The sequence below is a fragment of the Molothrus ater genome, chromosome 5 (assembly GCF_012460135.2).
Source record: "Molothrus ater isolate BHLD 08-10-18 breed brown headed cowbird chromosome 5, BPBGC_Mater_1.1, whole genome shotgun sequence".
NCBI lineage: Eukaryota > Metazoa > Chordata > Aves > Passeriformes > Icteridae > Molothrus > Molothrus ater.
Window position 1 is genome coordinate 48,769,923 of NC_050482.2, and position 11,101 is coordinate 48,781,023.

At 58.7% G+C, this 11,101-nt stretch overlaps 1 protein-coding gene across 1 annotated transcript; it reads left to right on the forward strand.

The window, feature by feature from the left end:
- The first annotated feature begins 1,241 nt into the window (after positions 1 to 1,241).
- SHISA8 (shisa family member 8) lies at positions 1,242 to 10,929 on the forward strand. The gene is made up of 4 exons (XM_036401726.2): positions 1,242 to 2,141; positions 9,240 to 9,364; positions 9,469 to 9,609; positions 10,123 to 10,929. The coding sequence occupies exons 1-4, from the start codon at positions 1,594 to 1,596 to the stop codon at positions 10,434 to 10,436; spliced, it is 1,128 nt and encodes a 375-aa protein (XP_036257619.1). The 5' UTR covers positions 1,242 to 1,593; the 3' UTR covers positions 10,437 to 10,929.
- The last annotated feature ends 172 nt before the right edge of the window (positions 10,930 to 11,101 follow it).

Sequence of the window (11,101 nt, forward strand, 5' to 3'; positions counted from 1 at the left end):
TGGTCCGTGGGGTTTCGGTGTTGGCCTGAAGGAGGCATCTGCCAGAGGGAGGTGAGCCTCCCCGACCTGTTTAATCCCACCTCCATTATTATAATCTTTTTGTATCACCACTTGCCTGGGGGCTGGGGTCTCCTGTGCCAGCACTACGCAGCCCAAGGGCAGCCACATCCTCCAGGTTAGAGTACAAACAGGGCAAGACAGAACAACGCATTATTCATCCTCTCAAAGAGCATGGAGGGAATGTATGCCCAAGAACACAATGGTGATGCCAGGGTCTGTCTGGAGGTGATGAGGCTGCAGCCACAGCTCCCATATGTCACTGCCCCTCACCCCAGCCACCCTTGTTACAGGCTGTGCAATGTGTTAGTGCTGGGCAAGGGGCCCAGCAGCCCCTCAGTTCACCCCATCCTGCTGTTATCACAATGGCCCCAGAGGAGGAAAAGGAAATCATGCTCTTTTGGGAAGAGGAGCTGGCAGTGAGGATGAATACCACCTTTATGGGTGGCACCAGCCTGGGACCAGAGCAGTGGATGCACATTCCCCAGAGAGTCTGAACTTCGAAGTCCAAACACAGGGCCAGCCAGTGGCTAGTTGAAAATCATCCCGACTCTGTGGAGGATGACTTTCCAGGGGTGCCCCAGTAGCCCCCCACTTTGCCCATCCTACAGCCCCCCGTAGACAGCTCCCCTTGGGGGATGCTCTGATGTTCACAAGGGTCTGGGACTGCTGCTCTCCCCCCTTCCCTAAGTGTCCCCTTCGCTGAGGGGCTGCAGAAGGGCACCCCACCACTCCGGGGGCTCTGTTCCCTCAGCATACACCTCTCCTGTACCACTGAGTGCCCGCCTGCGGCCCCGCAGCTCCCGTCCGGGCGAGTGGGGGTGCCGCGGCGGGGCTGGGGGTGCTCGGGGGCGGGCGGGCAGCGCGGGACCGGTGCCACGCGTGTCCGGCCGCCCGCGGCGGCTGCCCGACGGGGAGGGCGGGTGTCCTGCCACCCGGTGGCGGCGGGGAGCCTGGCAGAGGACTCGGTGAAGGACCTTCTCCGGTTTCCTCGGGAGGCTGTCAGGCGGCGGGGGAGCCGAGCCCCCTGCGCCTCGCTGGCCGCGCCGGCTCCCTCCCCCTCTCCCCCGCACCCCTCCTCCTCCTGCTGCTGCTCCTCCTGCTCCTCCCGCCCTGGTGCGAAGGGCTTTTGCTGCTTTTCCATTCTCTCTCCTCCCTGTCTCCTCGGCGGAGCGCGGTGCCGGGAGGCGCGGGCAGAGCGCGGGGATGGGGCGGCCGCCGGCGCCCGACCCGCCCGCCCGCTCCCGCCGCCCGCCGCCGCGTCCCCTCCCCGGCCGGCGGGAGGCGGCGGCTCTCCCATGCCGCCCGCCTCGCCCCCTGCTCTGAATCTCTGCCTGTCAGCCGATCTGGAGAGAAACGGGGAAGGGGTACGTCCCCTCGCACTTTTATTTTTCACCCACTTCTTTTTTTCTACCCTTTTTTGTCTTCCCTCCATTACGCCCCCCTTCTCCCCAGCCCGTTTCTCCTCCATCGGGGCTCTTCAGCGGCCATGCGGCCGGTCCCGGGCGAGCGGCTCTAACTCGTCTCCTCGCCCGGATGGCCCCCCGGAGCCGCGGGCGCATGGAGCCGAGCTACGTCGTGGGTATCTGCTGCCTGGTGCTGCTGGAGCCGGGCCGGGTGTGGAGCGGCGAGCCCAGCACCGGGGGGCCCGGGGAGAGCGGGAACAGCAGCCAGGCTCCGCCGCCGGAGACCACGGTCCCTGCGCCCACTGGAGCGGCACCACCGGGGGGGGACCGCTGCCGCGGGTACTACGACGTGATGGGGCAGTGGGACCCGCCGTTCAACTGCAACGCCGGCATCTACCAGTACTGCTGCGGGACCTGCGGGTACCGCTTCTGCTGCCAGTTCAAGCCCGGGCGGCTGGACCAGAGTGGCTGCTCCAACTACGACACCCCCAACTGGGTCAACACGGGCCAGCCGCCTGCCCGGGTGGACGAGACCCCCGAGGACCCCACTCGTGACAAGACCAACATGATCGTCTACATCATCTGCGGTGTGGTGGCCATCATGGTGCTGGTGGGCATCTTCACCAAGCTGGGCCTGGAGAAGGCACAGGGTCCCCAGACAGAGATGACCGTCTCCAGGTAAAGGGATCCAGTCCCCCCACCTTCCCTGCTTCATCTCCCCAAGGGTGGCAGCTCATGTTCCTAGCTGATTGCATAGACTCCTTGGGACTGCCAAGAGGGTGAGGTGATCCCTAAAATCCCTGTCCAGCATGCTGAAACACCAGGGGGTGGATTGGCTGTAGCCCACTAACCTGGTAGGGAGGGCTGGCAGCCAGGACAGCCTCCATGAGAAGGGGTGGTTGTACACCCACATCCTCTCAAAATGACCTGCTCTGTCTCTTGAGGAGGCATGTCCCTGGCTCAGGAGTGCCAACCCACCAGGCAGTGGGGTGGGTGACATGTGAGCTATAGGACGAGGCTTTCCCCCCCCAACAAATATGTGATTCCCAATGTCCCAGGAAGGTGAGACCAGGTCTGACTGTGTGTGGGGTGACTCTGGACTGCAGTCCCCTTGATCTCAGCCTTGCTTGCAGTGCTGGGGGAGATGAGGTGGCAATGACAGTTCCACGGTGGCTGCTGCGCCAGCTCTGTGTGCATGTGTGCACACACGTGTATGCGCGTGCCTGGGTGTGCCCTGGTCTCTGCTCCGTGCAGCAGCAGAGACACTGCCCTTGCAGGGGGTGCCCACACTCTTATACCCCCTGGAGCACACCCTCCAGTGGAAAGTTGGGCAGCTTCTTCTTGGAGCCCATGCCCTGTGGCTCCAACCTCTGCTTTTCAGCCCATTCCTGGGGCTGAGCACAGGGCTGGCAGGGGGAAGGTCAAGATGTCAGACACACCTGAGCACTGGAGACCCCCTGCATCTCCTCCAACTCCTGCGCTGCTGCTGTGGCTGTCCTGCATCTTCCCCTCTCCCTTCTGCTGCCAATACATGCTTCTCTCCCCATCCTGGGGCTTTACTTTGCATTTTCCCAGTGAGGACATCAAGCCTGGAGAGAAACACATTTTCATGCCATTTTGTTAAGGGATTTTAGCTTTTAAAAAAAGGAAAAGCAGGGCTGGTGGAAATTATTTCATCAGGATGATCAGGCAACTGTCCTGATTGCAACCCCCAGCACTAGCACACTCTCTCCTTCCCCTGGAGCACCCTTTTTCTCCTGCCCATTTGGGACTTATGCAGCACTGGGTGCTGCACCCCAAATCCAGAGCCATCCTACTTCTTGCACACCCACCCAGGGGAGCAGAGGCTGATCACCCCTGGTTGGAGGAGGGGTCATATACTGAGCCATGGAGGAGGGTCACAGGACCCTTCTGAGACACAGGAGGCAGTTTTGGGGGGATCTATGCTGTGCCCCCACCTTGGCAGGGAGCCTGGCTGTGTGCTGCTCCATGCCCATGCCTCCCCCCGTGTTGCCTGAGGAAGTGCTGGCACCTTGACAGGATCAATACGGCCTCCGCCAGCCTCCTGATCCCCTTCCACTCGCCTGCCGCTGTGTCTTTTTTTGGTCATCCCCCCCACCTCCTGGGAAGGAGATACTGTGCTCAGGGAGGGGTCAGATCAGACCCTGGGACACCCAGACCCAGGTCCTCATCCCCTGCCTTTGGGTATTGCCTTCTCCCACCACCAGACGCTGGTGGGACTGCTGCCACTCACCAGGGGCTGTTTTCTGTAGGTAGCCTCAATTCTGTACTGCTGGAGCCAGGTGTTTCCCCTGGTCCCCCCCCACCTCTAAACTCATGCAAGCCAGAATTTTCCCACTGAGTTTGGAGAGATAGGTGCCTATTCTCCATAATGCCACAGATCTTTTGGGCACTAGCATACAAATTGGGAGAAGATGAGTTTTTCTCATCCACCTTTGAGGGACAAAATCAGAAGGGCACCTCCATCACTGCGGAAGTCAGGAGAAGTCTTGCCCTCTTCTGTGCCCTTCAGTGCAAGATGTGAGCAGCTCTGGTTCCTCAGGGATGGTGACTGGAAAGCTGTGGCAGGGCAGGAGTGGTGCCTCAGGTGCAGAGCCCCAGGAACCAGGCAAGACACCAGGCTGACATGACTTCCTGGGTGCTGGGCTGATGGAGACAGTGCCAAAGCCTGGGTACACAGCATCAGCATCCTCAAAGGGACACTGTCATCTCCATTCCACTGTGTCTGGGCAGCTGGGGGAATATGCTTTGTCTTGGTGCCTCTGAGACAGCAGGGCTATTTCTACCTGCCTTGCCACTGTACCCACGCATGGTCCAAGGCATGGGCAGTGCCACCTTGCCACTCTCCTGGCGCCTCAGGTAGGAGCTTCTCATTTGCTCCTTGGGCACCGCATCATGGCCTTGGGCCAGCTCCCTGTTGCACGGTTGTCTTGATTTCCATTCCTGTCCCTTCCTCCTGCCGGGGTTTTTCCGCTCCTGGGGAGCACTTTGTGCTGCCCTGGACAGCTCCCATTGCTGCTGCTTGCAGGTTTCTCGCTTGGGGGTTAAGGTCAACCACTTCTGCACCTCCAGATGTTGTTTGTCATGGTTCTGGTCCTGTCCAAACCCAAGAAGAGTGACCAGGTGCAAAAAGTTCATTAGCTTCCCTCTGATGGAGACACCTGAGTCTGTGTCCAGCTTGTCCTGAGACCCCCACACCTTGGCCATCTCCAACATGTCTTTGTCTCCCCATGGGTTTGGCTGCTGGTCCAACCAGGGAAGTGGGCGCTCTAGTGATTGCAGCTACCTGGTTTGTCTTCCCGTCCTCATCCGCCTTCCTCCTGCAGGACCTTATGGCAGCTCCTGCAATCCCCTCTCCTTCCTGCTCGGCTCATGCTTGGCATCTGTCCCCGGCACTCGCTTAGCCTGGCCAAACCCTGCGTTGAGTCAGGAACACCTGCCTGTGTTTTTCTTCTGTCCCCAGATCTCCGAGGACGTTGGGTCCTTGGGGGCCTCTAGGATCTGTCTGTGCCCATTACACTGAGAGCAAGCACGTGCCCCAGACCTCTCCCAGAAAACCTCCTGGGTGGGAATTGCAAATTTATAGCTGGCGTGAACAACCCTATGGGAAGAACTGGGTAAGGAGCAGCCTTCTAGGGAGTAGGGGGGATTCTAGAGAGGGCCAAAACAACTGTTAGGAGCAGGTGCCCTGGCAGCTGCAGTAGGTGAGTGCTCAACTCTGGCTTTTCACTCCTTGGGACTCCCTGTGCTATTTGGGGTCCCCAAATTTGGCCCCACTGTTCCTCCAGCTGTGCTGGGTGTTTCTCTGGCAATGCTCAAGTCCAGGGCCATGCCTACAGTTGATGTCCATGGTAGCAGGTAGTGGTGAAGACTTAGAAAAAGTGTTTGCAGGCAGCATGGTGTGCTATCACATGCTGCCCTGGCTCTTTGGGGGACGAAAGAGGATCCAGCTCCAGTAGGGAGGGAGACCTGGAGGTCTGTCCCTAGACTGAACACAATGTTTGGGGATGCTCATTTCTACTTTGCCCAAGCTCCAATACCCACCACTGCAATTCCCATTTTGTAAAGACACCTTGATAACCCCACGCCCTCCCTGAGTGTACCAGCCCCACTGGCAGGTGTCCCACAGTGCCTAATGCTGCTCAGTTGCATGAATGGGCACCTCTGCTCTGGGCAGACACACTATAAGCTGTGGGAAATGTCTCCCTTGGGAGGTGAAGATGAGGCTCTCACTGGGCACAGAGGTGTGTGAGCAGCCAGGATGCTCACCTGTGGCTGCAGAGTGCTCTGTGCCTCCTGCAATGCTGCACCTCTGCTCATCACCCCACTCATCCAGTGGCTGCCACCTTCTGCGTCCCCACCAAGGGTTCAGCTCATGGCAATGTCACTTCTCCCCATCAGTTCATTATCTCTCCTCTCTCCTGGAGGCTGTGCTCCTGTCTCCCCCCACTGTTCCCTGTCCCCTTGCCAGGATTTCCATACTCTCTCCTACTGGGCTTGCCAGGTATGGGGCTTGGGCTTCCCAAAAAGCGAGTCAGGCCGTGGACTGGGCTGCTGTCCCAGGTCAGCATCCTGCTCCCACACAAGCACCTTGGGGATGGATCAGGAGCACTGAGTGCTTCATGCATGGCTTCTGCTGCGAAGATCTCTTGGCCTCCATCATTATTGCTTCTGGATGTGCCTCTGTGCTTGGTCTCAGGTCTTGCACTAGGCTAGTTTGCAGCATCTTTGTCACACCCTTAAGCAGAGCTAGGCTCACCATGGTGGTGGCTGCATGCCTGCCCAGTTGACGCCCAGGCAAGCTGGGTGGCAAGCCACCTGCACACATGGCCTCATGCTCTCTGCATCCATGGCCAGAGTGTGGACGGAGACCTCAGCGATTCCATTCATCAGGCCTTTTGGAAATGAGCAGTGCAGATCTGAAGCTACATCTGCTCTTTGTTCCTTTCCTCCATCTGCACTACCAATCCATCTTGGTGCTGCAGACCACCAGGTGACCTAGGGAGATGGGGCTTGACCTTCTTCACATCCCCCAGCCACAGAACCAGACTGAGGCTCAAAACTCCCAAGGTGATGTTCAGTGAGACAACAACTCCTCCATAGTGTCACCTTCCATGTCCACCTTCCCTGCAATGCATCACCGGGGGATGAGCCAGGGAAGGGGTGCAGTCCCTGAAAGCCCCACTGGCAGTCCTGGCCAGTGGCACTACTCGTGGTGCAAGGGCAGGGTGAATCCAAGTGTTGGTGGTGCTGGGGACTGGTGCATGCCTCTCACCTTAGCAAAAGAGCTCATTAATTGCTGCTCGAGCCGTTGTTGTTAATTGTTACTGTCCACACGCCCCGAGCGGTCAGCAGAGAGGGCACGTTTGTGAGAAAGAGCATTGATGGATTTATGTGGAGAGAAGTCATAGATAAAGGATTGCTCAAGCTTCATAAATAGACCCGAGGAAAAGAAAAAATAATGTTAAAAATAGGTCAAATTGCATTGGACTTCCTGTTGAAACAAGCCTGTTTGAGCGCTGGCCCCGGGGACAGGCAAGAGCAGGCAGCGTCCAGTGGGGAGGGGCTGGTGAGCAGTGCACCCCAGGGAAGGTGGGAGTTGACAGGCCAGCAGCTCCCCGAGTTGACAGCCCACACCCATGGCCTCGGGGGCGCTGCCTCCCCCTGCCCTGCCTAGGCCTGTGCCCAGGGATTCTCTGACTGCAGCATCCACGGCCTGAACCCTGGTTGGGTCAGTCTGTTGCAGGAAGGTTCCTGGGAAGGTGCAGGTTTTGAATAGCTGCAGGATGGAGATGCCACAGTCTCCCCAGGGAGTCTGGTCAAGCATTTAACTACTCCTGCAGGAAAAAAAAAAGTTTCTTCTGTTTAAACAGTATTTTCCATTTCTGTTAGCACCTGTCACCTCTTGTCAGCTTGATGCTGTCCTTGTTGCACCCTCCCTTCAGCTACTCACGTACATTGATAAGATCCCCCAAAACCTTCTTTTCTCCAGGCTGGACAGTCTCAGCTCTCTCAGCCTCTCCTCATATAAAAGATACTCCAGTCCCATCTTTGTGTCCCTTCCCTGGACTCCCTCCTGTACATCCATGCTTCTCCTATATTGAGCTGGAGCCAGCTCTCCAGAGGTGTGGCCTTACCAGTGCCGAGCAGAGAGGAAGGATTGCCTTCCTAGACCTGCTGGCAACACTTTGCCTAATGCAGACCAGGAAACCATTCAGCGCCTTTGCCCCAAGGGCACTCTGCTGGCTTATGGTCCACCAGGATCCCCAGGCCCTTTTCCGCCAAGCTGCCTTCCAGCTGGTCACCTGCCAGGGTTTGCTCCTCGCTCGTTTTCAATTTCTTCAGCTCTATCAGGGTTCTCTTGGCCCATCTGGAGATTAAGTGATCCCAGAGGGATTGCTACAAAGCTTCCCAAGAATGATGTGAAATTAACCCATAGGGCAAGTGACCCTTCCTTGTAGCTTTGCTCTTGCCCCTGCCCTGTGATGCTGACTGATTCCAAACTGGGAGGGAAAAGGCTCCCTCAGGTCCCCACAAGGATAAGCATCCCCCAGGTACAATTCATTGCTTTCTTCCTTGCTCTCACTGCTTTTTCTGGAAATTCTGAGCATCACATTCACTAGGTTTTTGAGCACTCTGGTGTCATGAGCTGACACATCTACCAAGTCAGGATTATTCCCCCCTTCCTCTCCAATTTGCATTTATGCATGTTGAGTTTAATCTGCTGTTTTATCGTCCAACCACTTGCTAACCGTCAGCTCACAGTGTGCGTCTGTGAGCCAGCCAGAGCCTTCGAGGCGCAAGGCATGCTGACAGTGAGCTGGGGATTAGCGAGCCAAAAAAAGCCCTGAGTGGACACCCCTGCACTCTTGCAGTCATGGTCTCTGCAGGGGGAATGGTGTGTCTTCTCATCACAAAGCCCTACGCCAGCAAGAGCATCCCATCCTGTTCTAGGACTTGCTGCCAAAGGCTGCAGTGGCACGTGGCTAGATCCTGCTCCAGCACTGCCAATGTGCTTCCTCTGTCACTGCTGTTGTACCCTCCTCTGACACCACCAGCACCGGTGTACCTTGCTCCAGCATTGCTGGTGTGCCTTGCTCTGGCACCACCAGCATGCCTCGCTCTGGCATTGCCAGCGCGCTGTGGTGGGACTGCAGAATCTCTGTCCATGAATGTTAAACGAAATAGGGCTCTATCTTATGTAATGGTGTTTAATGTTTAATGCTGTTACTCACAAGGAGGGTGTTATGCACAGACAGCGCCTGCGCCAGAGGCTGCCACTAGTTTATTTCCTTCCCTGAAGGGGCACAAGTGGCCTAATCCCTTCCTTGGGATCTTCTCTGTTTCAAAGGGACTTGAGTGGAGGTGTTGCTTCCTCTCCCCTGTTCCACCAGGCTCTCGCTCCAGGGGAGGATCCCAGAAGCGTTGCTCCAGCTTCCATCAGATCAGTTTCCTCTGCCTCAGTTCATTGTTCCCTCGCAGCCTGCTCCAAGCCATGCATCTCCCTCACCACTCTTACCCACTGATGGTCCCGGCTCTGGGAGGGCTCAGCCCCAGCCAGATCCCAATTAGCTGTTAGACTTGTTAGCTCAGGCTGCAAAAGCCTGGAGGCACTCTGGGTGCATTGCTCCCAGTGGCTCTTTCCTAGCCCCAGGCTGCCTAGCTCTGCCTTCAGAGTGGAGTTCAGGGCTGGGATGAATTAGGGGTCCCAGGGGAGCAGGATATTGTTCTAACAGCCCTTCACCCCCTCTCCAGGACACTGACAGATCTGCTGAAGCAGCCAGGCCACAGCCCCTCTGAGAACATGGACAGCCTCATGGGGGGTGTGCAGGTCCCACTGAGTGAGGGGCTGGCTCGGGGTCCCTCCAGAAACAGCACAGGTAAGGCACTGGTATGGTGGGGAAAAATAAGTTCCTTTGAGTGAATAAAGGTAGTGGGAGGGCACAGCCTACAGCTGAGCCCCCACCCGTCTCTGCCCCTCCAGACAAGCCACCCTTGAACAACGCAGTGGCCATTGCCCCTTCACTGGGGCGGCCCCACAGCCATGGCAAGCGCCTGCCTCTGGCCAGCAGCCTGGCCCTCTCAGCCCCGGACTACACTTCCTACACCACCCTCAAGGTTGGAGGTGAGTGCCTTTGCCGTGGGGGTGGGATGGTGGCTGGAGGCGTGCACCCTGTTGACCCCAGAAACCAGGTGAGGAGGGGCACAGGGCTTACAAAGGGGCACAGGCAGGACAAGCATCCCAGTTTCCCAATGCTCCTGGGGTCACTGCTCACAGCAGAAACTCTGCAGCTCCTCCACCACTCCACCAGCCAGCTGTGCTGCCCAGCCAGTCAGTGCCCAGGGTCTCCCACGGATCTACTGCACTTCCCAGTGACCCAGGATCCCACACAGCCCTGAAGCACTGCCCACCCCATCAGGGTTCAGGATCCACATGGACACTCTGCACTGCCCAGCAATTGGTGCCCCAGGATCTCCCAACATCACTGCCCAGCCAGTTTATTGCCAGTATCCCTCCCTTAGCACCCGGAATCCCTCCTACAGCGCCATCCCAGCCTTCACCACTGCCCCCTCCCTGGTCCCCCGTGCCAGCAGAAAGGGGTGTCCCTGCAGGGGTGACACTGCACTGTCCCCACAGAGAGCGCCACCGAGGACTTCTACAGGCGGTTCGGGGGGCTGGAGCCACCCCCCGCCAGCACACTGACCTTCCCAGCCGAGGCTCCGGTCCTGGCCGAGGGCTGCCCCCTGCCCAAGGCCAAGGGCACCAAGGTGCCAGGGGGTCTGGCCTTCCCGGGGGGCTGGGAGGGGGGCCCCCATCGCGGCCCCCGCCGGCCGGGCCTGGCCACCCTGCGCCCTGAGGGGCCACCTGAGGCCTTTGGCCCCTCCGCCTCGCTGTACGGGCAGCACTCCCGGCACTTGGCCACCAACAGCAAGACCGAGGTCACCGTCTGACGGCCGGTGCCAGCGGGGACCGGGGCTGCCCCTCAAGGGGGAGTTGCGGCCATCGGGGGCAGCCCACCGGAGGAGGAGACCACCACAGGACTTACACAAACCGCGACGCTGGCCAGAGCGGGAGACGCACCGTCCTTCCTGGCCCCAGGGATGGGCACTGCCACCTGCACTTCACCATCGAGGAGGCACTGGGGACTCATCCGGAAAAGTTTCAGGCATTCTAAGCCCACGTCCGGAAGAGGCTGAGCCGGGGACACACTGGCCATAGCCTGCTCAGGGGATGGGGGCCAATGCTGGACAGACTGGGAACAGATCCTGCTGGGGCCAGGCACCCCCACCTGGCTCCCCTGACGAGGTGGGGGAAGAGCAAAAGACTCAAAGCACCGCCCCCAAGCTGCCTGCACAGCCCGAGCAGCCCCCTGCCCTCCCCAGCCTCCTCCCTGCCCCACTGCCCCAGCCTCCACCTTGTCAATAAATAACACATTAAACTGTATGGCCTTGGCATGAATTGGCTGGGGAACTTCACACTCCTTACAAAACCTTCCCCCGGGGCAGCAGGGCTCAAAGTCCACTCCCTCACAGGGCGTGGGGAACCCCCCGCACTGGGGGATGTGGTGGGAACACAGCTTTAAGGGCCAACTGCAAAACCCTTCAAGCAGCTGCAC

Excerpts from the sequence above, each read along its gene's own strand:
- SHISA8 (XM_036401726.2), top strand. The coding sequence starts at position 1,594 with ATGGCCCCCCGGAGCCGCGGGCGCATGGAGCCGAGCTACGTCGTGGGT. Across the intron at positions 2,142-9,239 it reads ACAGAGATGACCGTCTCCAG|GACACTGACAGATCTGCTGA; the intron begins GTAAAGGGATCC and ends CCCCCTCTCCAG. Across the intron at positions 9,610-10,122 it reads CACCACCCTCAAGGTTGGAG|AGAGCGCCACCGAGGACTTC; the intron begins GTGAGTGCCTTT and ends CTGTCCCCACAG.